Source organism: Leguminivora glycinivorella, chromosome 22 (assembly GCF_023078275.1).
Source record: "Leguminivora glycinivorella isolate SPB_JAAS2020 chromosome 22, LegGlyc_1.1, whole genome shotgun sequence".
In the NCBI taxonomy this organism is placed as follows: Eukaryota; Metazoa; Arthropoda; class Insecta; order Lepidoptera; family Tortricidae; genus Leguminivora; species Leguminivora glycinivorella.
Window position 1 is genome coordinate 12,797,431 of NC_062992.1, and position 26,643 is coordinate 12,824,073.

The 26,643-nt window shown below is 38.1% G+C and overlaps 1 protein-coding gene across 9 annotated transcripts in view; it reads right to left on the reverse strand.

Annotated features, from left to right (window-relative positions):
• LOC125237828 (oxysterol-binding protein-related protein 3-like) overlaps positions 1 to 26,643 on the reverse strand; it is a 107,390-nt gene that overhangs the window by 54,489 nt on the left and 26,258 nt on the right. For all 9 annotated transcript variants that reach the window (XM_048145033.1, XM_048145034.1, XM_048145027.1 and 6 more), the window contains exons 3-6: positions 13,380 to 13,527; positions 11,837 to 11,966; positions 7,270 to 7,490; positions 5,078 to 5,175 (exon numbers count right to left, since the gene is read on the reverse strand). In XM_048145033.1, the coding sequence (XP_048000990.1) occupies positions 5,078 to 5,175; positions 7,270 to 7,490; positions 11,837 to 11,966; positions 13,380 to 13,527 (597 nt within the window). The remainder of the gene's footprint in view (positions 1 to 5,077; positions 5,176 to 7,269; positions 7,491 to 11,836; positions 11,967 to 13,379; positions 13,528 to 26,643) is intronic.

Sequence of the window (26,643 nt, forward strand, 5' to 3'; positions counted from 1 at the left end):
CCGTAGGGAATCGGGTTGTATCGACGCTCCGCCACTGATGTTGAGTCAAAAGATGATTGGTAAGAAACTTTGCTTTAAATTTTTAAAGTGATTTGAACTCACGGCCTCAGGGATTGTAATAGGTATTCTAGAGCAGGCCTGGCAAAAAAGAACAGAAATTAAAAAGTGGCAATGGCAATGTCGTCGTGTCGTCTCGTTTCACACCCATTGATAAGAAAGGGATGAAAGGACGATGTTGCCACTTTAATTTCTACTATTTTTAACCCCCGACGCAAAAACGACGGGGTGACATAAGTTTGACGTGTCTATCTGTCTGTTTGCCTGCCCGTCTGTGTGTTTCTGTTTGTGGCATCGTCCGGATGAACCGATTTAGAATTAGTTTTTTTTTTTGTTTGAAAGCTGAGAGACAAAAAGTAGCCTATGTCACTCTCCATCCCTTCAACTATCTCCACTTATGAAATCACGTCAATTCGTCGCTCCGTTTTGCCGTGAGAGACGGACAAACAAACAGACACACACACTTTCCCATTTATAATATTAGTATGGATTGTTATTGTATTGTCAATATCAAATGAATATCATCTTTTAACGCAACGCATCGGGGACTAATATTTCAATTTATATTTCAGATTGGCATACCTAAAACACAGAAGAATTACAGCCTTAAGAACATTAATTTTACTAATAGGTATATATAGTACTACTACCCACTAAAATAAGTATTCTAGCTAAGAATAAGAACACTAACTCAACGAATGTAAAGACAAAAACTATTTAGGAACTTACTTGTTTTAGTTGAACTACTTTTTTTTTAAACACAAGATAGCAAACTACTTAGGTTTTAGCTACTTTTAATAAATACATAGTGATAAATAACTACTTTACTGAACATCTATCTATTCTAAATGTATTATTTATCTAATATTAATTAACTAGACTTATTTAAAACTATAAAAACTACTTCATCAGTCACCTTGCAACTCTTTATGTACTTATATGAAATTAATAACCAATTTATTATTCTACGAAAATAAAACACTATCGCCAATTACTTTCCTCATATTAACTTCTTCGCTAATGCTATATTCTTGTAACTAAATACTTATTTTTTTAATAATAACTAACATTTTCAAAGTAAAATACTACTCAATAAATCGACCAAAATATCAAACAAAACTAACCAGAACAGTAGGAGTCGCTAGAACATCTGTAAAGAGTTTTCAACTCATCGCTCATAGACCTCATAGTCGTCCCGATATTACTCACATCGGTAGAATCCGTCATAGATTCAGTCCGTACCAGTTTCGTCTTACGTGTATACAGCTGTTTTGTCTCACAAGTGCCATGTTCTTTTTCTGTCTCTTTCTTTTTCTGCAAGCGACTTGAAACTGAAAGGGGAGGGGATATGTTCGATGGCTCTCTAAATATTGGTAAAGTATTTGAAACTATTTTTTCTTGGAGCTTCGCTCTGAATGGATGAGCTATCCTTATACTTTGTGGCACGTGGTGATACTTTTTCAACATGCATTTAATTGCAGTGTTCTTAACATATTCTTGAGTTATACTTCTTAACCATTCTTCTTTAACATCAACCCTCATTTGTTCTTTCACTTCGTCATCTATGGACAGGGTTTGAACTGCAATAGTAGCTAAAGCTTCAGCAAAAACGATTGCGCTAAGAGCTTTTTCTTCGACCATTTTTAATTTAGAATTTATTAAACTTGTATTAACTGCGACTTCGATTGCTGTTCTATGAATATTCATTATTTGGTCAGACATAGATGAATCCATATAACCATGGTTTATTGTTTGTTTACTGCTATCTGTTTTATATATCTTACCGAGGAGACCAACTCCTTGAAAATCACTAGGCTCTTTTTTAAAAGTCTTTTTTATTTTATAGTATGCGCGGTTGATATCTTTATTGACATCTGGAATATCTTTAGAAAGAACTATCAAGTGTTCCAGAATGCGCAAAATAAACTCCTCATTCTCAGTTTTGCGCTTTTGTTGAGAGCAGCCTGGGACTAAGCCAAGAGAATCTTTAATTTTCTTTATTTTATCTTGTAATAAAGGCATGTCTTCTTTGATAGAAGAAAGAAAAAAACATTGAGTATTTTCTTTATGTATTGAAAAGGGCATTTCTTTTGAAACTTGGTGATTGCTCTTTCTAGTAATATCAAGGTTGTCATCTCTCTCTGCGCGTAAGTTGGCTTTTGACGTTGCTCCACTGGAAGTAGATGTGTGTACATCTACGTCATTAGGTTCTTTACAGTTTTCATTTATTCTGTGTCCTGCATTATTTGAAACAGATTTTATTTTATTTGATGTTCCAGCTGAACTGTCGTTGCAATATTTCAAACTCGATATTTTGTCCTTTGATTCATTAGATCTCGGTGTTTTTTCTTTTAAATTTATTGTTATACATGTTGGTCCCGATGCATTATTATTCAGAGAAATATTGTTAATGTCATATTTTGAAAGATCAATTACTATTTTATTATCATTCACGGTCCCAAACATGTCAGCTTTCGATATCTCGTTTTTGTTTTTCAGTTCTCTTTGGTCTATGTCTGCGTTTTCAATAGTATTATTATTCTCATGCTGATCATGTTTATCAGAGAAGTAACCAAGCATTTTACTAAGAACATCCCTTAAGTGGACGGGTCCTTCTCCTGCAGCAATATCGATATTATCACCGACACTTGCACTTAAACGAGTAGATACACTTTTAGAAATTTTCTTTTGTACACGTTCAGTTTGGATATCACAAATTGGTTCAGATTCAAAATTAGAAGCTCTCGAAGTCTCACTGGATTCAGTACTTGTCCCACTTCTGCTCCGATTATTTAGTACATCTAGATATGCGTTCAAGAAATCTTTTGCTAGAGCTTTTGGTATCGCCGTTTCACTCAAAATACGTTTGAAATATTGTTGCAACAGTGGTAGTTCTGAAGTCTCCATTTGGTTGTCATTATTCTCAAATATTATATTACTAAATTTAGCTGATGTATCAATGTTTTCAATGAGCGCTTTTGTTATAGCAATATCAGTCTCTTTGCTTTTATCTTTATTCGACCTACCGTACATGGTATGGTCCTTTGAACAACCGTATATAGTACTGTTTATTATTTTTTCCGTATCATCTGAACATTGTGTACATTTACAAAATCCCGTTTCTTTAAGATTAGTATCAACTTGAGTTGTTTCTTTATCTCTAGTGAAAAATGTGATAGATGGTTTTTTAGTAGCTGTATCTTGTTTAATACTACCTTTAAGTCTACCTTCAGTGTGTTTCAAGTAATACTGTAAAAGAGATTTGAACAAACCTTTGATAGGATGTTTTTCGCTCTCATTCAATTTGAGATCATAAAGTTCTTTTACAACATGTTTGATATAAAGTCTAGATTTTTCATCTCCATTGCTATTGATAAAATTATCATCAAATAGATTAAATATTAGTTTTTCACAAATCAGATCAATTTCCGACGAAGTAACATTGTCTTGTGTCCATTTATCTGTTGTGACATTGATATTATTGTCAGTATCACAAATGACACATTTATCCTGTGTATTGCGACTTCCAAGAGCGCGCCTATATTTACAAAGTAACATTTGTCGCAACAATGGTTTCGACAAAGGTGGTTCATCTCCCGAATTTTTATATTTGACTAGATTAGTGGACTTCCGACTTCTCTGCATGGCCCACTCGTCTTCTCTTCTAGATTTACGACGTTTACGTGAAAAACAGAATAGTGCTGTTTGATTGTTATTATCCAACCATACACCATTTTCATTAGATGTAGTTAATTTGTCTACATTTAATTGAACTTTTCCCACTGCTGATATATAATTTGTTTTTTTCTCTGAGCTGTCATTACTTAAAGCATCTGAATTAACATGTGCTCTTTCCAATTCACATATAGACTCCTCTATATTGTAACTATTAAGAGTATTCAAGTCTAGATCCGTACTATGCATTTGTTGTTCATCTATACTTACAGCTTTAGGTATTGGTGAAATATCACTTTTTTTAATAGAATTTGTAGAACAGGGACTGTTACTTTTATTTGGAGGTGTTTCCAAATTTTTCGAGCTAGTGAAATCTGAACTTTCGTCAATGGTGTCTGCTGTCAAAAGTTCCAATTTTTTATTTTCTCCATAGATTGAAGAAGTCTTTGAGGAGGTGAGGGAGATCTTGGGATGGTCTTGGGATGAGGTAAGACTTGACGAGGATCCTAAACTTGTGCCTACAAAAACAAGTTGACGGACTAAATATTACATTTTTTTTTGAAAAAAAATCTAAAAAAACCTATCCTAAAGGGAAAACATTATACATTGTACGTAATTATGAAACATTGGGGCAACACAATTAAAATTTAAATCTTGAAAGCATGCGTAAACTATTAAAATCCGTAATCCTTACTACTTTTAAAGAAGTTCAACATACTAAAATCACTCAATTTACTATAATTTATTTTTATGAAACTTTACTGTTAAAAAACATAAGTCTTACACAAGGGAATCTGTAAGCGCGATGTAAGAATTACTAATGCCATCTGTTAAAATTTATGGCACAACAATTGAGATGCCATTACACAATATGCTCCACGAGATATAAAACTGCACGATACATGGAATATAAGGGCCCATTTACACAGTGCGCGAGCTCGCATGCGATTTTAGTTACATTCAATTCAGTACACAAATCAAATATCGCCAACGTAAGAAAACTCGCTTGCGATCTCTCGTTAGCGTAAGTCGTTAACAAAAATTAACTCGCTGTCAGTTTAGTGACGACAATTAAGCATAAATTATGTCTAAGAATTTACTTTTTCACATTCTGAATGTAGATTATCGCTTAAAATTTATGTAACTAACACAAAAACAATATTTTTATTGAAATTCCATGCTTAATTATCGTCACAAAACTGACAGTGAGTTAATTTTTGTTAACAACTTACGCTAATTGGGGGTCCCAAATTCTGTAAATGCCCCTAAACGGGCTTCTAATCCATGTTTGTTAGCAGTAAGTTTCAGGAAAGCTGTCACACACGATGTTATATAAAGTACTCACGAGACGAGTTGTCTGTTGGCGGCAGTTCGTCGAGCGGCGCGTGGATCTTCGGCACGGACTCCCGGGCTCCGAACGTTAGGAGATGCTGGCGGTATAACCTGCAGAATGATAACATTGTCTTCGGTTACCGCGATAGTTACTCATGAAATAAGACTATGGAAACGGATTAAATCGCGTATAATGAATTTAAAAATATATCCCGACGTTTCGAACTCTTTACAGCGTTCGTGGTCAACGGGTGACTGAGGAAAAACCACCACCACCACCACCACCGGCTTGGGATCCAGTAGTACATCTGATAATGGAACAAGCACGACGAAGGCTGTGAGGCATTTGTGTTGTATGGTGTTGGACATTTGCAGTTTGTTCTTTGTCAATTTTGTGTATATTAATTGGATAATTTTTTTTTACCATAGTAATGGTAATTTTTTTGAATATTGTATAACTATCTTTATTAATAGTGTGTGAACCTGCCTTAGAAATCTATATTATTTATGGTCATGGTTCGTTAATATTTCTTGTATGTGGGTAGCTTTTGCACATTGCAATTTTTCCTCAGTCACCCGTTGACCACGAACGCTGTAAAGAGTTCGAAACGTCGGGATGTATTTTTAAATTCATTATACGCGATTTAATCCGTTTCCATAGTTTTATTTCTGCAGAATGATATTTAGAATTTTGCAATTGCTATTCCCTATTTGGACATAAATCTAACGGAATGGCCATTAAAGTTCTTTTATTGGCTTCATTGCTAAGTGTTTACTTATTCTGTTACTTGGGCTTTTGGCAATTGAGAAAAGCAGAACGTGCCTTTTGACACCGAATGGAAAGGATATAAGAGTCTAGTAACCTTATCGAATTTGGCACAGGAAATGATTGTTTCCTGTAGTATTTGACATAAGAAACCAATGTATAGACATTGGGTATTAAAAGTGTATGGTGGTATTTTCGATTAAAAATGTGTGTAATATTTTTTTCAACTTTGGCCACCGAAAACGCTGTCAGACGTGTAGTGACGTCATAAAACCTAACTTAACTTAATGTCGAGTCAATCACTGACATGAGGAATGTTATGCTTCATACTTAAATGTCAGAAAATTTTGTGTTCAATTCAATTTACGTCACGCACAGACAACCTATAGATTAACATGGCTAATGTTGTTTTTGCCTGATTAAGTGAAAGTACTTTATAAATGTTCTTTTGCGGTTTTCAAGTCGTAATAAAACCTGGTAGTATTTTTTTCGGTTAATTTTACAGTAATTAATAATATAAGATTCAAGGGGTTAAAAAAGGGTCAAGTAGCCTATTTTGGACATTCGATGAGCATTTTAATGAGTTACAGATGTAGTGCGAAAAGATTTTCCTTCATATTATTCCGGAAAAAATCGTATTTGTCATGCTAGTTCAGACCACAGAACTAAATTTAGATAGAAGAAACAAGTTCATCTATTTGTATAGGGGCCGAGCGTGTCAAATTTTGTACTGAAGTTGTTTCTTGCCTGTAATTTTAAATATGTCTCAGGCTCTTGATTGTTCATAATTTTTGTGTTGTTGCAATTGAATATCACGTAACGAGGCATTTTTTATGTTTTGATTGACTTCAACTTACAAAAATTGACGCCCGAAAGCTGCAAGCTGCGATTAAAGACGGACAACTCAGTGGATTTCACTGAGTTCATTTGACACGCTAAGTAGATACGTTTGCTTGATCTATGGTATATATGACATCTGTGGTTCAGACAGTGTCAGTACGTCTTGCACTGTGACTGAGTGAAATAGCATGACACGTTCGTACGTTTCCGTAAGAACACGAAGGAAACTCTTTTCGCACTATACAGCTGTACATACTTGTAACGTTAGAAATCGCAGTACGAGTGCGAGTTAAAGGCCAAGCGAGGCGAGGCCGTTAAATGACGCGAGGCTATCTGTTAAAAAATACTCACCGATGCGCCTTTAACACGTTCAGACATGTCCAAACACTTCAGGAATCTTCGCTCTCAAGTGGTATATAAACTCATTAGCATCTATATCGTCTCCTCCTTAGGTTTAGCCGAGATGACTGACAGACTGACATCCAGACAGCCTCAACACTTATTGAGAGGTTTAGCCTTGGAACCGTTAAAATGCTAGTTAAAGTAAGCGCTAAGTGTCGCGAGGCTAGCAGTCCATGAAATCTAGTAAAAACACTCACCGATGCGCTTTTAACACGTTCAGCCATGTCCTAAAAACTTCAGGAGTCTTCGCTCTCAGATGGTATATGAACTCATCAGCGTCTATATCAATGCGCCTCCTCCTAGGTTTAGCCGAGATGACAGACAGACCGACATCGAGCGAGCCGTGCAGGCGGCCGCGCGCCACGTCGGTCGGCGAACGAGCGTAGACTAGAATACCGCCGTCTACCACGAAAAAACGCTGGAAAGATAATAATTATAAATATTACAGGACTTCTTACACAAAAGAAAGAGCCTAACGGTAAGTACGGGCGACTTTCGTTCCGGAGGTCGCGGGTTCGAACCCCGGCTCGCACCAATGAGTTTTTCGGAATTTATGTGCGAAATGTCATTTGATATTTGTCAGTCGCTTTTCGGTAAAGGAAAACATCGTGAGGAAACCGGACTAATTCCAATAAGGTCTAGTTTACCCTTCTAGATCAGTCAATGAATGCTCAAAAGGGGGGTCTAGGTGGAATGGCCGAAAGCAGAAAGTTTCACTACGGGATGTTGTTAGGGGTAGTCAGGAGACATACATACTAAAAGTCCTCGGACTTTGGACGTGAGCTCGAAGAGGGGGGGATGAAAAAAGGTCCCATTTTTTGGTTTTTTGCTCATATTTCAAAAACTATGCGTCATACGAAATTTTGGTTTACTACACCTTGAAAGCTTATAAAATTCTCTATAACTTTGATCTAGAAACTTTTTTTCTATTCTCAACCATTATCTAGGTATGAGCTCCTAAAAACTGTTAATTTTTTAAAAATCGTTTTCCCCCCTACTTTTTGCTTCATACATTGCTCCATATCTTGAAAAATATTTATCTTAGACAAAAGTTTTCTTAAAAAATCTTTTTTTTTTTTATTATTATAAATGGGCTTACTCTTGACCACAGACTAGCCAAAGGCAAAGACGTGGCCTACGATGGAGTGAGCTCGCCCAGAAGATGCCTGTTCACTCTTGTAGATCATTCAAATACCTTTCATAATATGTGTACATATGCTTCTGGGTCATGTACCGTTGAATAATTATACGACTTTAAAACGAAATGAAACAACAAATGTATGTGATAAACGTGTAAAATATGTATTTCATGAACATGATTGTATTATGATGCTGTATAAATGCATTCACACAACAGGTAACAATACAATTAGCTGTACACATCTACCATCCACCACTACTACAATCTGTGGTGCACCGGCAAAATATTGACTTCAGTATTTCTTCCGGAGCAGCTGGTACTTTGGTTTGCACAGGAATCAGTAAGTTGCTTTCGTTCCGTGCCATCCCCATTCATCATCCTCCTTGCGTTATCCCGGCATTTGCCACGGCTCATGGGAGCCTGGGGTCCACTTTGACAACTAATCCCAAGATTTGGCGTAGGCACTAGTTTTACGAAAGCGACTGCCTTCTTACTTTCCAACCCGAAGGGTAACTAGGACTTACTGGAATTAGTCCGGTTTCCTCACGATGTTTTCCTTCACCGAAAAGCGACTGGCAAATATCAAATGACATTTCGCACATAAGTTCAGAAAAAAGTCATTGGTATAATAGCGAGGGAGGTAAAAAAAGTGTGGAATACTAATACAACTAACTAACTTAGTTTCGGAGGTAAAAACAGCTTAAGTTACAATTATGTCCTAACTCTTAAAACTTACTTACTTGACGAATACTGGACCAAGTGCGCTAAAATACTCGTATACTGGATTAAGTACTCTTAGATCATAAACTGTTATAAATTTGAAATTCTCATGAATGCAGAAATAACCTCATTGATTTCGTTAAAACAAATCCGAATTTTTATGTTATTACGTGAACAAATATGTTAGTTATGTTACTTTGTACCTTTGAACGGCTCTCCTCTGCAAAATCATGAGTTTGCACTTGCCTCAGTATCCTTAGGAGGTAATGGATATAACTTACACGTGTTTTAATTTACTCGCTGCCTCTTTGGGCGGGATGATACTAATCGGTCTTCTTTGTTTGTTTGAAATGCTGTCGGTCTCACACCTTACTACTTGTCAACACTGCAATTCTCTAACCTTGTGTGTTACTGTGTTTGTTGTCCCAAATAAATCAAACAAATTGAAACTGTTTCTACCATGTCATCTGGATCAGATGTGACAACTGTATCTTAGACAATATCCTCCCCGTCGTTATCATCAGTGTCTTCCTCTATCCTGGGGGTGTCGTTGACTTTCGATCCGGAGGTTGCGGGTTCGAACCCGGCTCGTACCAATGTCTTTTTTCTGAACATATGTGCGAAATGTCATTTGATATTTGCCAGTCGCTTTTCGGTGAAGGAAAACATCGTGAGGAAACCGGACTAATTCCAATGAGTCCTAGTTACCCTTCGGGTTGGAAAGTCAGATGGCAGTCGCTTTCGTAAAACTAGTACCTACGCCAAATCTTGGGATTAGTTGTCAAAGTGGACCCCAGGCTCCCATGAGCCGTGGCAAATGCCGGGATAACGCAAGGAGGATGATGAATGGGGATAGGCACGGAACGAAAGCAACTTACTGATTCCTGTACAAACCAAAGTACCAGCTGCTCCGGAAGAAATACTGAAGTTAATATTTTGCCGGTGCACTACAGATTGTAGTAGTGGTAGATGTGGGTATGACAAGGCCTTTATGTACAGCTAATTGTATTGTTACCTGTTGTGTGAATGAATTTATACAGCATCGTAATACAATCATGTTCATGAAATACATATTTTACACGTTTATCACATACATTTGTTGTTTCATTTCGTTTTAAAGTCGTATAATTATTCAACGGTACATGACGCAGAAGCATATGTACACATATTATGAAAGGTATTTGAATGATCTACAAGATTTTTTAAGAAAACTTTTGTCTAAGATAAATATTTTTCAAGATATGGAGCAATGTATGAAGCAAAAAGTGGGGGGGAAAACGATTTTAAAAAAAATAACAGTTTCTAGGAGCTCATACCTAGATAATGGTTGAGAATAGAAAAAAAGTTTCTAGATCAAAGTTATAGAGAATTTTATAAGCTTTCAAGGTGTAGTAAACCAAAATTTCGTATGACGCATAGTTTTTGAAATATGAGCAAAAAACCAAAAAATGGGACCTTTTTTCATCCCCCCCTCTTCGAGCTCACGTCCAAAGTCCGAGGACTTTTAGTATGTATGTCTCCTGACTACCCCTAACAACATCCCGTAGTGAAACTTTCTGCTTTCGGCCATTCCATCTAGAATCGTTCGTTGACCAAGCTATTCGGGTTGGAAGGTCAGATGTCAGTCGCTTTCGTAAAAACTAGTGCTACGCCAAATCTTGGGATTAGTTGTAAAAGCGGACCCCAGGCTCCCATGGGCCGTGGCAAATGCCGGGATAACGCAAGGAGGATGATGAGGACCTCTTACACAGATTGACTGAGTCCCACGGTAAGCTTAAGAAGGCTTGTGTTGTGGATACTAAGACAACGATATATATAGTAAACAAATACTTATATACACAGAAAACATCCATGACTCAGGTACAAGGTACAAATATGTTCTGTGCTCATCACACAAATAAATGTCCATACAGGGATGCGAACCCAGGACCACTTAGCAGGCAGGGTCACTACACGCTGGGCTAGACCGGCTCATTCATATACAGGGTGCCCGGTAATTAATGGACAACCTTTTAACCACCAAGAGGGCACATTATACTGGTCCAGAAAATCGACTTTTAGGTTTAGTAAAACCAGGCGACAGGCCTTTTAACCACCAAGAGGGCACCTTATACTGGTCAAAAAAAGGTTTAGTAAAAGTCGCCTGGTTTTCGAGATTTTCACACTTTTTAAAATTTTAATACTACCTAAAATTTTAAAATGTGTGAAAATCTCGAAAACCAGGCGACTTTTACTAAACCTTAATGTCGGTTTTCTGGACCACTATAAGGTGCCCTCTTGGTGGTTAAAAGGTTGCCCATTAATATCCATTGAAATTTTAAAAAGTGTGAAAATCTCGAAAACCAGGCGACTTTTACTAAACCTTAAAGTCGATTTTCTGGACCAGTATAAGGTGCCCTCTTGGTGGATAAAGGTTGTCCATTAATTACCGGGCACCCTGTATAATCAGTGAAACATCGTCTGTTGAAAAATGTGTTCTATAGAATGAAGACACTGCTTCTGATGCCTTGATATGCATTACTGTCCTTCAGACCCTCCAACACCTCCCACACGATCAAAAACATCGCGAGAAAACCGGAATGAGTCGAATGAGACCTAATTTACCTATTTAGGTTGGAAAGTTAGTACGTTTTCACATTATCCGATCCGCTATCGGGTGTCGGAAGGATTTCAATTGAAAAAATCCAAGATGGCGCCTGTAACATATGGGATATCGGTCCGACATCCGGTTCGGATAATGTGAAAACGCACTTAGACGGCAGTCGCTTTCGTAAAAACAAGTATCTACGCAAAATCCTGGTATCAGTTTGTCAAAGTGGATCCCAAGCACTTGTGAGCGGTGATGTGGCAAAATGAAAAGATAAAGAAGATATTTATAAGAAAAGTGGCAAAAGTGGCAATACCTTGTGCCATCCCTTCAAGGGCCACTTCCTCTTCTTGTGCAGGAACCCGTTGAAGACTTCCGGCCGCCGCTCGAAGCGCTGCCCGTCCTTCAGACCCTCCAGCACCTCCCATTCGCTGCCACGCCGCCGACTAGAACAAAACATTCAAGGTTACGTCACACCTCGGACACTGGCGATCAAATATATGAAAGAGGCGCGTTCCTAGCACACTGTCTCAGCTCGTGTAGGTGAACGCGTAATATGCTTGTGCTTGTATAAGTGAAACAAGCGGTAACTGTGAGGTAACCGAGAGGGGGTGGGCGGCACTTTCAGTGGGGAGCGGGAGTGGCCATACTGTACGATAGTACTCCTCATTATACTGTGGTTACGTTGACAATTATTGCAAGTAAACAAATTTCTAAATGATCTACTTACTGGACTTTTCCTTACCGGAAAGCAGAAGTCAAAGCGCTATTGCTATGTCTTCTGTCATTACCTAAAGTTTCAAGTACTTGCTACAGACATTGAGCTAGCAGTAAACTTACGTAATTATAAATGTTCCTCATAAGATTCCTGACCATGCCGGGGTAGTATGCCAGCTCCATGTAGGAGGAGGGCCAATGGCGGTGGCGCTCGTCGGCCTCCAGGTCGTTCAGCCCGGAAGTTCAGCCCGAACTTGAACTTCAAACGCGTCGGTATGCTATTTTGACTGTCATTCTCTCTTCATCTCCGACCGCGGACGAACGGTCGGTGATGCTCTCGTCACTGCAGAGGACAACGGTTGGCCCAGTATTTCGCGAGGAACTAGTTTCGTGCGGACAGAATTTCGACGCGCTGCGCAAGTTTGCGCACTCCTGGCACGCCAAGCGAAGACAGTTTGAAGAGTGAGGACAGCAGTTCAAGGTTGGAGAGGACGCTGAGTAACGTCGTGTGTTGTCGAGCCCAAATTGGGACGGAAGAAACGCTATAAGTAGACGGCCTGCCTAGAATGGGAGAAAGTCCCGCCAGGGACCATATTTTTATATTTGTAGGGAGTCACGAAGCAACGTGTATGGCGAAAGAGCCAGAGGCAAGTAACCATACACGGCTCCCGCGATTCGGTCTGTACGGCGAGAGCCAGGAAAGACCATAAGGAGGTGGTGGTAAATGTCATTCTCTCTTTTTCTGGCCGATCTTTCTCTTATATCTGTTCTGCTCTCGTCACTATCTGCGAGGCGTTCTCGCTAGAGCAGTCAGAGTACGAAAGAAAGCAGCTATAAAGCAGTATGCTGTGCCTTCTGACATAGACGGATGTTCAACAGTCAACACCGTGTTACCTGTTATCATGTTTTCTAGCCCTCAATCTAGAGCCGTGTGATTGAGACCACGTTCTAGTTTTTCCTCTGAGCGACGGCGGACAACCGTTCGGTGATCTGCTGTAATGTATGACTCACTTCCTAGTCTTGCCCCTGGGCGGCGGCGGCGGCGGACGGCGCTCGCCGCTGTCGGCGGACAGCGAGGCGGTCTCGCCGGAACAGTCGTAGTCGGACAACCGTTCGGCGATCTGCTGTAATGTATGACTCACTTCCTAGTCTTGCCCCTGGGCGGCGGCGGCGGCGGACGGCGCTCGCCGCTGTCGGCGGACAGCGAGGCGGTCTCGCCGGAACAGTCGGAGTCGGACGGCGCGCGCCGGAGCGCCGCCGCTCGGCCCGCCGCGCCGCGTCGCCGGTCCGCTGCAATGTAATGTATCAGGTTCTTAATACGGCACAAAATTAATATATATATACTCTGTCAAAAAATAAGAACAAAGAAAACTATATGCATCCTTTTCTTTAGGGTGCTAGAGAAAAGGATACCTATAGTTTTCTTAGTTCTTATTTACTGACAGAATATAAATAGACACAATATAAATAAAATAAAAATTGTTTATTTCGGACCAATTAAAAATCCATAGAACTTGTTAGTATAGACTTAATATCTAGGTTGTTAGTTACTTTAATTAATATCCTAAGAGTAGTTTTACAATATAACCTAACCACAAAATTAAGAGGCAACAGGGTACATTCACCGGCATAAATATGTGATGATTTCAGTACCTTGTCATATTAACGTCTTGTTTGAAATGTCATACGAAATTGTAAACGATTAAAAGCGACAAGGTACAGAAATCATTACTTCTTTATGTGTGCTAGGAACGCGCCTCCTTCATATATTTGATCGCCAGTGTCCGAGGTGTGGCTAAAGACACTTGATCGGTTTTGATCATTTCTTACTGGCTTTTGCCCGCGGCTTCGCTCGCTTTAGAAAGAGACAAAAAGTAGCCTATGTCACTCTCCGTCCCTTCAACTATCTCCACTTAAAAAATCACGTCAATTCGTCGCTCCGTTTTGCCGTTAAAGACGGACAAACAAACAACACACACTTTCCCATTTATAATATTAGTATGGCAGATGGACTAAAATGTTAACAGAATGGTGGCCGCTCACAGATGTAAGAAGCGCTTGGCATCCGTTAGCTCGTTGGGTGGACGACATCCGGAAAATTGCGGGTCACAACTGGATGAGACTAGCTCAGGACCGGGACAAGTGGGCGATAAAGGGCTGATATGATGATGATGAATATTAGTATGGATTATGCAGTTCACGTGTCTCAATGTCGTTTGCGTTACGTGATATTATTTAATCGTTTTACATACAAATAACCATATAAAGGTCCCTAATATAATGTCAGGGCAATAAATCAGTCACTTAGTATTCAAGGGCGAGCTGATGACGAACGCGTGACAGTATTACAATAGGATCTCTATTCTCGTGAAATCACTACTACGCACTATGTGTAATGCTAGATGTACAGGAATTACTAAGATTTGCAGATATACACCTTGTTTTTATTGAATTCCGTTAACTTTAAGGGAAGGTTCTTTAGGTGAATTACAATAAATGTCTCTAAGAAACAAGTGTTTTAACTCTTACTGTTAATGTTATGGAGTTATTCGAAAAAATCATTTATTGGATCAATTAGTGTAGTAGGACCTTTATAACTTCTTACTATTATTTATTATGACATGTGACGTCAATTACTTGACACTAACTTAAATATTATTCTTAAGGGTCTCATCATCATCCTCCTTGCGTTATCCCGGCATTTGCCACGGCTCATGGGAGCCTGGGGTCCGCTTTGACAACTAATCCCAAATTTGGCGTAGGCACTAGTTTTACGAAAGCGACTGCCATCTGACCTTCCAACCCGGAGGGTAACTAGGCCTTATTGGGATTAGTCCGGTTTCCTCACAATGTTTTCCTTCACCGAAAATCGACGGGCAAATATCAAATGACATTTCGCACATAAGTTCCGAAAAACTCATATTGGTACAAGTCGGGGTTCGAACCCGCGACCTCCGGATCGAAAGTCGCACGCTCTTACCGCTAGGCCACCAGCGCTTCATAATTATTCTTAAAGGTCTCTCACACCGATTAATTGACTTATTATGTACGGAAAGGTAGAAAAAAAGTTGATGAGTTAGTCGGGAGTGTTCTTAGCCATGTTTCATGAAAATCGGTCCACTTCGGAGGCTTTTTCAATTTATTTATTTTGTTGCGAGTGTGATGAAAAACATTGTGTGTGACTCGGGGCGTAAGATAAATGCAGACTCGAGTCTTATCTTACGTTTGCAATGTTTAACTTCCGCCCACCCCACGTTTCACAGTGTACAGTCACCGGCATACATATGTGATGATTTCTATACCTTGTCACATTAACGTCTTGTTTGAAATGTTATACGAAATTTTCAAACGATTTAAAGCGACAAGGTACAAAAATCATCACTTATTTATGCCGGTGACTGTACGAACAGTCAGCGTCAAATACATTGTGACGACCAAAGCGCCAAATATACCGGAACAGATCTTTATTATTATGTTAACAAAAGGTGTGTTACGATATTTGCGCTTTGGCCGTCACCAGTGTGACGCTGACTGTCCTATCAATAAACGACAAAAAATGTAGTCCTCACGAGTTAATTACAGATTAACTACTTGGTTTAAATGAATTATGTAGCTATTGTGCCGGTCTTGCTTACCGCCATTACTATGTAGATTTATTCGAATTGTTAATTTTATTTAGGTCAGTTTGTCGGAATGTTTACATTAACAACAAGTCGGGCCGAAATAGTTAATTTGTAGGGCTGTAATTTTAGCATCACGAATCCCGATGGGAATATAACATTTAAGGTCATCTACACACGAAATTTTAACATAAATTCTGAGTGTGGGATAAATTATCAACTATTTCATTTCCATTGAGAACAAAAGAGGACCGAGTAGTAAGTAAGTAAAGTAATAGTATTTTTCAGTACAGATGGTGTTTTTTTTACGCACTAGTGCGAGAAGTGGTTCATTATATGATAGGTCGAAACTTCGGTAGGTCATCTGTACTGAAAACGTCGTACGATACACGTGCGAAAAGGAAATTCGTAACTCGTGTCGATTTAAAACACTCCCTTCGGTCGTGTTTTAATTTATCGCCACTCGTTTCGAACTTCCTTTTTTACGCACTTGTATCGTAATATACTATTATACAATCGTGATATAATACAAAGCTTTTCAGTCGAGTACCATGTTTAGGCCACGAAGCTTGCTGAGTGGCCTAATAGTACGAAACGAGAGTGAAAAGCTTAATTATATCACTATTGTATACAATATTTTTTCTATGAGTCATCGTCTTCATCATCAATGGACGAAAATATCATCATTCAAGATAAAATTAATGTTAATAGCGTCGTTCACCGTTGTATCAACATCGAATTACCTAGCAAGTCTAGCAACCAATTGTTTGTAATCACCGTCTCTGATTGGTCTATAGCCCGATAGATAAAAAAAAATATGTTTCAGATGCAGAAAAAATTGCCAGGTATCGCAAATTAGTAAAGAACTTGTATGAAGTTCTATTTTTGAAATTATTACAGTTAACTAACCAATACTGAAGAGTCAGCACATATAGTTTAGTCTGTGGTATCCTAATTGACAGATTAAAGTCGACGAGTAGAATAGTACATTACGATACAAGTGCGTAAAAAAGGAAGTTAGAAACGAGTGGCGATAAATTAAAACACGACCGAAGGGAGTGTTTTAAATCGACACGAGTTACGAATTTCCTTTTCGCACGTGTATCGTACGACGTTTTTCAGTACAGATAACCTATAGCTGGGGAGTTTATTGCAAAACCTTAAATTTTTTGACCAAAGCATGAAACTTGGCACAGTTGTTCCTTATATCAAAATAAGCCTATTAAGATCGGGAGCCTTCGGGAGCCTCCCCCCTGGGGCCCGGGAGGGGGGGTCAAAGTACCGCTTCACCCGGCTTGGTTTGAAGAATTCTAACTTACCCCGTTTAGTTAATAGGTCATGTTTGGTATCGTTTTCGAGTAAATCAATAACGTAGAATTCGTTTTTAGTACTAAAATTATAATTTAATGGTAAATAAAATAAAAAAAAATAAAAAATTTGAAATTTTCATCCATGATTTACAAATTCGGGTCATCATAAATGACAAACTGTTTGCTTTTTCTATAAATAAAAAATATGACATGATAGCCTATTTAATATAGATTATAAAAAATATAACTTTTATCCACCTTTACTAACGTTAAGTTCCACAAAAAAATTACTTTAAGACGCGCGGCGTCGGGACGCCGCGAGCGTAATTTTAAAATGCCTTTATTTTAGAAACTTTATTAGACCCCGTTTAGCTATTAGGTCATGTTTGATATCGTTTTCGAGTAAATCAATAACGTAGAATTCATTTTTGGTACTAAAATTATAATTTTATGGTAAGTAAAATTTAAAAAAATTAAAAAAATTGAAATTTTCATCCATGATTTACAAATTCAAGTCATCATAAATGACAAACTGTTTGCTTTTTCTATAAATAAAAAATATGATATGAAAGCCTATTTAATATAGATTATAAAAAATATAACTTTAATCCACCTTTACAAACGTTAAGTTCCACAAAAAATTACTTTAAGACGCGCGGCGTCGGGACGCCGTGAGCGTAATTTTAAAATACCTCTATTTTAAAAACTCTATTAGACCCGGTTTAGCTATTAGGTCATGTTTGATATAGTTTTCGAGTAAATTAATAACAAAGAATTTATTTTTGGTACTACAATTATAATTTAATGGTAAATAAATAAAAAAAAAATATTCATCTATGATTTGCAAATTCAAGTCAACAAAAATGTCAACTGTTTGCTTTTTCTTTAAATAAAAAATATGATGTAAAAGCCTATGCGTATGTCACCAAACACCCAGACAAGTTTGGTGGAAACTTCCTTCACGAACTGCTTGGTGTCTGATGACCATGGTCCAAATGATTCAAATGCAATTGCCGCAAATATGTAGTTGTTTTTTAAAAATGCATATTTGGGCGTTGAAACTGGGCGTTTTGCAGCAGCAGTCCCTGGTTTCTGAGCCGAACGTTAGACGTTGGAGGGAGCCAAGGTATCCACACAGGTCACGCCCCACGCCAAGGGTCGTCCCAGAAACCAAGGCAAAAGCGAGCAACCATCAGGCCGCTTTCCGTCTGCTGCTGACAAGCTGACAGGTTCGAGGGTTGTCGGTATGTTCGCTGTGCCGAGAGCCTTGCGGATTAAATCGTTAAGTGCAGCGTGTCACAAAATTCGGCCAGCACTAGACTGGCAGTGGAGTCCGTGGTGTCCTAATGAGTCGGCAGCAAGGATGTGGTTGGCATGTCTTTAGCCCCAGTCTTAGACAAATGGCAGTATATGATGAAGTAAGGCAGCCTCGGAAGGAGGTATGTTCTCCAAGTGTCGATATTTTCTAGTAAAGAAGTTCTTCCGGCACTCATTCACTGCTGCGTAAGGACCCTTGATCTGAAACAATATGTGCATTGTCATTTTATTTAAACAGATTTTGCAACTATGAAATTACAACATTTTGGTGGATCACCTTCACTATTACACACTTACCTATCATACAAAATAATTACAAACTTTAGTAGAATTTGATTAGCCTATCTATGATATTGCTCCATCTCGTAATAGTTTGAAGCCTTGGGTGGCCATGTTTCTCCCTTGTTGATCGTTTCAAGCTGCGTTTATCATACCTATCCCATACTATGTCTAATCTGGAAACGTTTTCTTTTGGCTTTGAAGCTTAGCCAGGCCACCCAAGGTGTCAAACTATTACAAGATGGAGCAATATCAGAGGCAAATCAGATTCTACTAAAGTTTGTAATAATTTTGTATGATACGTAACGTAAGTGGGTAATACTGAAGGTTACGTGATCCACCAAAAAGTTGTAATTTGATAGTTGTAGACTCTAAAATGATAATGCACATATTGTTTCAGACCAAGTCGTTGCGTAACGGTGAATGAGTGGTCGAAGTACCTACCTCTTTAGGTACCAGAAAAGATCGACAATTGGAGAACATACCTCCTTCAGAGGCTGCCTTGCATCAGCATATACTGCGCACAGTGTACCAGGGGCCCATTTCTCGAAGCTACAAGTTACAATTTTCAATTGGTTGTCAATGTCTAATATGACAAGTTGCAAAGAGACTTCCGCTTGTAACTTGTAACTTTCAGTTTTGAGAAATGGGACTCAGGGCGTTCTTGTTTGGAGTCAGGCGTTGGTGCCACACCAAAATTTGCCAAGTCCGTCTTCTTGGGGATGGAAGGAAGAAGGAGACGAATGGGTAGTGTGGTACCCATTCGTCTCCTTCTTCCTTCCATTCCAGTCAGGCAACACTGAAGTGGCCAGTATATGCTTAGAAGTTACAAGATGTAAATGTAAATCAGGTTGCAAACACCGATGCAACTGCATAAAGAGGGTAGAGCCTTCTTTATGCAGTTCCATATGTACCCAGCTATGTCTCTGTCAAGGGAATGTATAGTATGAGTATGAGTAATCTGTCAATTAGGCCACCACAGACTAAACTATAAGTGCTAACTTTTCAGTGTTGGATACTCTATGGTCGTTCCGACTCAATTATAATAAGCTCATTATAATTGACTTTAGTTAACTATAATAATTTCAAAAATAGAACTTCATACAATTTCTATACTAATTTGCGATATCTGGCAAATTTTCCTGCATTTGAAACACATTTTTTTTATCTGTCGCGTTATCGGCCAATCAGAGACGGTTATTACAAACAATTGGTTGCTAGGTAGGTAATTCGATGTTGACACAACGGTGAACGACTCTATTGACATTAATTTTAACTTGCATGAATGGTGATATGTGACAATCCATCACAGAAAGGCCCTTATGGCAGGTATTGAGTTAGGCACAGATCCTAAATCTGCATTAAATAAGCTATCTAATACAAAAAAAATCATGGCCCTAGGCCACGTACTTTTTTTTTAAAAAATCATCAAGCATACACATGCTAAGTATTGCACTTTTGAGAAAACGTGAAAAGAAGTTTGAAACTCACTTTAAGGGTGTTCCCATTGGAAGTTACATAGATGACGATTGATTGTGTATCTCAAGGTACATTTCTTTGAGAATCAGTTGTGATTGTGTTTCATCGACTTCCAGATCATGAAAAATCGAGCTTTGATTAGGGCAAGTCGCTTATAAGAAAAAAATTAGGAAAACATATTTTTTTGGCTTTTCTTCTAATATGTTGCTATCTGAACTATAGTACATAGTTATATATGTTTCAACTTACATTTAAGGATAGAAATAAAATCCCATGGTTCATTAAATATGTATATTTTAATCAGAATATCACAATTAGAATATTTAACATCTGCTCCTATAATAATAATAATTTTCGTATAGAGACTTCTAAATTATATTTAATCAGTCTACACATTTATAACTAAAGTGTCAGAATTATTCTGCATGTCTTATTTTTTTATTTATAAATTTTTAAAGTTACATAAAAATCACAAATTATTGACTCCCATACATTTGGGAAAAGGGCCCTTATGACCATCACAGATAAAAATTACTCATTGCTAATGTATTTTATTATTTTAGTTACTTATCTTGTATTATAACAGAATACCAAAGAAAAAATGTTATATGAAGTAAACTTAAAATCTTGATCATTAATCAGTAATTCTCATAAAACGTTTATTATAATTATTAATTCACACAGTACCTACCAGATCGATTTGTAATTCTTAATATTTGTTTTTTAATTATTTAAGACACTTAGTATATCGGAAGAAAACACATCTTACCACCGATAATGTCACCAATAAGGGACCATTCATAAACTACGTACCGTCAACTGCTGCAACATTGCCACGTGCCGCTCGGTCCGTTCGCCGCGTGAAGAGCGCGGCGTGCGAAGTGTCGCGAGTAAGAGAGAGACAGTGGTAACGGCGGCATTAGTCAAAGGAAGAACATCTTCGCTTTGACACGCCGCCGAGTGAGGTTTGAAGTCAGATTGCACTTAGTAGCTACTCACGAGTAAGATTTTTATTTTAAAGTGACGACTAGGTACCTAAATCGGGTAATTTTTAAATTAGGTATCAAAGTACTTCATTGAATCGTACCTATATAACATAAACTAACTTATAAACAAAAGTTGTAAGTAATTACAACATTTTTTAACAACAGTTTTCATATTTTCGAACGCGCTCTGGCATAAGGGCCCTTTTCTACTAAACTTTGAGCTGAATTTTAATATAGAAATACTTAACGTACACTACTGAAACCAAGCTACAATTGCACGTCTATTCGTATATTTTACTATTTTGCATAAATTCAAAAATCGATAATTTCGAACGATTTTACAAAAACGTCGATATCTCCGTAACTAGAAACCGCCATAAGGGCCCTTTTCTTATGGATTGTCACATATTTCCGTCCATTGATGATGAAGATGATGACTCGTAGAAAAAGTATTGTATACAATAGTGATATAATTAAGCTTTTCACTCTCGTACCGTACTACACATGGTACTCGACTGAAAAGTTTTGTATTATATCACGATTGTATAAAATACTATTATATAAATTTCTTACAGGATTCACTACAATGAATAAATAACAGGTACAGTCGGTCTTTAGAGCGTGTGGTCCGACCCGAGTGTTGCCGTTGTCGACACCGGAGTCAATAATAATGAATCTTTTTCTATTTATGCATTAACACACCTCTGACACTGGCGATGAAAGAGGCGCGTTCCCCGCACACAGTCTAAGCTCGCGTAGGTGAACGCGTACTATCCTTTGTGAATAGGCTTTAATATCATATTTTTATATTTATAGAAAAAGCAAACCGTTTGACATTTAAATATGGTGACTTGAATTTGCAACTCACAGAATTTTTTTTTTTTTTATTTCATTTAACATTAAATGGTCATTTTAGTACCAAAACTAAATTCTACGTTATTTATTTACTCGAAAACGATACTAAACATGACCTAATAGCTAAACGGGTTCTAATAGAGTTTTTTAAAATAAAGGCATTTTAAAATTACGCTCGCGGCGTCCCGACGCCGCGCGGCTTAAAGGTTTTTTTTCTAAAACTTAACGTTAGTAAAGGTGGGTAAAAGTTATATTATTCATAATCTATATTAAATAGGCTTTCATATCATGTTTTTTATTTGTAGAAAAAGCAAACAGTTTGACATTTATGATGACTTAAATTTGTAAATCATAGATGAAAATTTCAAACTTTTCATTTTTTTTTATTTTATTTACCATTAAATTATAATTTTAGTACCAAAAATGAATTCTACGTTATTGATTTACTCGAAAACGATACCAAACATGACCTATGAACTAAACGGGGTATGTTAGAATTTTTCAAAGCAAGCCGGGTGAAGCGGTAATTTGACCCCCCCTCCCGAGCCCCAGGGGGGAGGCTCCCGAAGGCTCCCGATCTTAATCGGCTTATTTTGATATAAGGAACAACTGTGCCAAGTTTCATGCTTTGGTCAAGAAAATAAAGGTTTGGCCTCTTTTTGTCGATAAACGTCCCCACTACTACCGAAGTTTCGACCTATGATATAATGAACCACTTCTCGCACCAGTGCGTAAAAAAAAACACCATCTGTAGTGAAAAAATATTATTGTAAGCAAGTGCATAGAGAATTACTGTAAAATGTGTAGCAGAGCATAGACGCATATCTCGATCTCGTCACAGGCTTATAACTTTCGAACCTCAGCTTTAACAATTGTGTTTAAATTGACAAATATTAATATTAGCGCCGTCTAGCCGAGAATCAACCAAAGGTGTAGAGATGACCGTGCATTTCTCTTGATGGTTCTGAGTTACGTTTCTTTCTTAAACTTCATTTTTAGACTAAACTATAAGTGCTAACTTTTCAGTGTTGGATACTCTAATTGTTATAATTCTAACTCTGAATTATAATAAGCTCATTATAGTTGACTTTAGTTAACTGTAATAATTTCAAAAATAGAACTTCATACAATTTCTATACTAATTTGCGATACCTGGCAAATTTTTCTGCATCTGACTGAAACATATTTTTTTTTATCTGTCGCGTTATCGGCCAATCAGAGACGGTTATTACAAACAATTGGTTGCTAGGTAATTCGATGTTGATACAACGGTGAACGACTCTATTAACATTAATTTTAACTTGCATGAATGATGATATTTCCGTCCATTGATGATGAAGATGATGACTCGTAGAAAAAGTATTGTACACAATAGTGATATAATTAAGCTTTTCACTCTCGTACCGTACTATTAGGCCACTTAGCAAGCTTCGTGGCCTAAACATGGTACTCGACTGAAAAGCTTTGTATTATATCACGATTGTATAAAATACTATTGTCTCGCAGATACAGGAGTAGTATTTTGTGCTCTGAGATCTGTATATAGGGAGTTATAAGTGTGTGTCATGTGTCTGTGTGTGTGTGTGTGTTATGAGTCTTTGATGAACAAAACAAAGTAGGTTTACAGCGTAATGACAGGAAATTATTTAGCACTAAAATGTGAACGTTGGCGATTGGCCAGAAGACCTAGGAATTCGATTTTACAGTCACGGCAACTGAAACTAGGTCATTTATGAACGCTAACCTGTAATTAAGGAAATTGTTATTTAAATACTGATATTTGCTAGACGCAGGATTGGTGCTGCCCTCATTTTGTAGGTTTTTATTTATAAATTAAATCGTATAAATAAATATAGGACATTCTTACACAGATTGACTGAGTCCCACGGTAAGCTCAACAAGGCTCGTATAGGAATAGGAACTCAGACAACGAAATATATAATACTAGCTTTTGCCCGCGGCTTCGCTCGGGTCAGAGAGACAACAAAAATAAGCGCGTTACAAAACACGGAGAAACTAAAAAGCCAAAAATAATAAACCTTTGAATTCAGATTTCTTATCGTATTGCAATAATCTAAACATCCAAATTATAAACAAATCAATTATTTTTGAAGTCGGTACCAGACCTGTTTGGCCCCGCCTTCAAAAATAATTGATTTCATATACATAGCAAACATTCATGACTCAGGAATAAATATCTGTGTTTATCACACAAATAATAGTTATTTGTTATACAAGGGGGCAAAGTTGTATTTTAACGCCGAGTGTGGGATTGAAAAACGAGCAAGTGGAAGGATTCTATAGTTGAACCACGAGCGAAGCGAGTGGTTCGAGAATAGAATCCTGAACTTGCGAGTTTTTTAACACACGAGAAGTAAAATACATTTGCACCCGAGTGTAACACAAAGCTTTTCCCCTCACTATAGCGAGGAAACTACAACGCAAAAAATGCGTTTATCACTGCTTCCAAGTAGTTCCACAGGTGGTAAATCATCTTTATTACTAGATTCACCTAATTTTATCAATTTTAACGCAGTTTATTTGACTTTATTCAAGGTCAAATTACTTTACCCACTAGTGGATAAAATGCGTTTTTACCCGCTGGTATTAAAGGACAAAACTCGTGTTTCCGAGCTAGTGAGGGGAAAATGCCCTTACCAGGATTCGAACCCGGGACAGCCAGTGGCCTCGTATATTTCAAACAGTTTCTAAAACCAGGCCAGCGCTGGCTGCCAGCACTGGCCCAGCGTGGCCTGTTTTTCAAGCCGTACACAGATATAACCGGTGGACACTGTATTAATAATGAAAACATTGTAAAACATGGAAAAAATGTATCAGTTACATTTGCCCCCCAGTCCGGATTTGGCCCGGCTGTACAGTCAAGTGTAAAAATATGGGTGCGTACAACTTATCAAAAATATGTCCCATAGCACTTTATGTCGGCGGAATAAGGTCTCGGTACATATTTTTGAGCGGATAAAATCGATACGTATTTTTGCACTTGACTGTACCTTATTTGTGACAATCAACCTCGGTCATGTCCATGGGCGGCAGTAGCGGATATAGGATATAGCGGACATATCCAAAATCGATAATAGTTATTTGTTTTCCAAGGGGGCAATGTTGTTTAACCGCACGTACCAAAATTGATACCCGAGCAAGCGAAAGATTTCAAAGATTCAAATATTATGGTTCAGAATGTGGAATCTTGAGCGTTGCGAGGGTTTCAAGGAACGTAGGTTAAACAAATTTTGCCACCGAGTGAAACACAAAATTTTTCAACACTATGAAAATATTAACTGTAAAACATTAAACTAAATCAAAATCATCCAAAATTGAAAACCTAACAGCCAGCTTTCAGCACCAAGTTAAAATTTGTATGAAATTACTTTGCACTTTTGTGGATAAAATGCAATTTTACTATCCGTTTTCGAAGAATCCAGAGATCCTTTACTAGTTGGTGGATTTTAGCTAATGACATGTCAATGTTTGCCGAGGGCGTAATTTTTTTCTCTACACTGCGCTCCAAAACACGAATTGCTGATGTGGGAGAGAAGGCCGACAGACTAAAGTGGGACTGGGCAGGTGCCGTAGCCGAATGGCATTTCTGCGACGCGAAACGAAAACGAAACGCCGCGAAAGGTAGTCTGGCTCTGTCACGCCAATACGCAAGAGCGATAGAGATAGATATCTAGTAGCGTTTCGTTTCGTGAGCGTTTGTGCCATTCGGCTACGTACCCAGTAGGCCTAGCACATGATTGTCGCGAGAGTATGTCGCCGCGGGATAGACTACCCGTCCGTAATGTCATTCATACAACTAGAAGAAGATGTTCGATCTATCTCGCGGCGACATACTCTCGCGGCAATCATGTGCTAGGCCTACTGGCCAACGTTTGCCGCATGCACCCGGATAGCTGGGCCAGCATAGCCACCAAGTGAATGCCTCGAATTAAGCGCGGACGTGGCAGGCCCAGGCGGAGATGGTGGGACGACCTTGACACCTTCATGATGATATGGCCAGAAATAGCACACCAACGGGAGCTGTAGGAATCACGAGGCCTTTGCCCAGTTAGTGGGACACATGACCAGGCAACAAAAAAAAATACTGTCCTATAAGGGAAATTCACATTAAATATAGTTATAACAATACTGCCACTGGTGTCACAGTTCAGTTAAAACAATGACAGCATCATAATCTCTGACAGCAATTTATACGTTAATTGATTAGTTGTGTGTTTTTACCTTGTCTTAACAAGGTAAAAACAACCAAGAGGGCATGAGTCAATTATGTTGTACGGTCTTATTCCAACCTTCAAATAAAGAGTGAACAAGCATCTCCTGGGCGAGCTCACTCCATCGTAGGCCAAGTCTTTGCCTTATTTATTTATTCGTATGGCTTAATTGTTCAGTCGTTTATAAAGGTATTCTAAGGTTCTGGATCCAAACAGTACTCTTTGCTGATGACACGTCTCTCTTATTTAAAGTGCCAAGAAATGGCGATAGCGCCGAGGCTATTATTAACCCGGTCTTGCAAAAGGCTTTGACTTGGTTTACCACAAA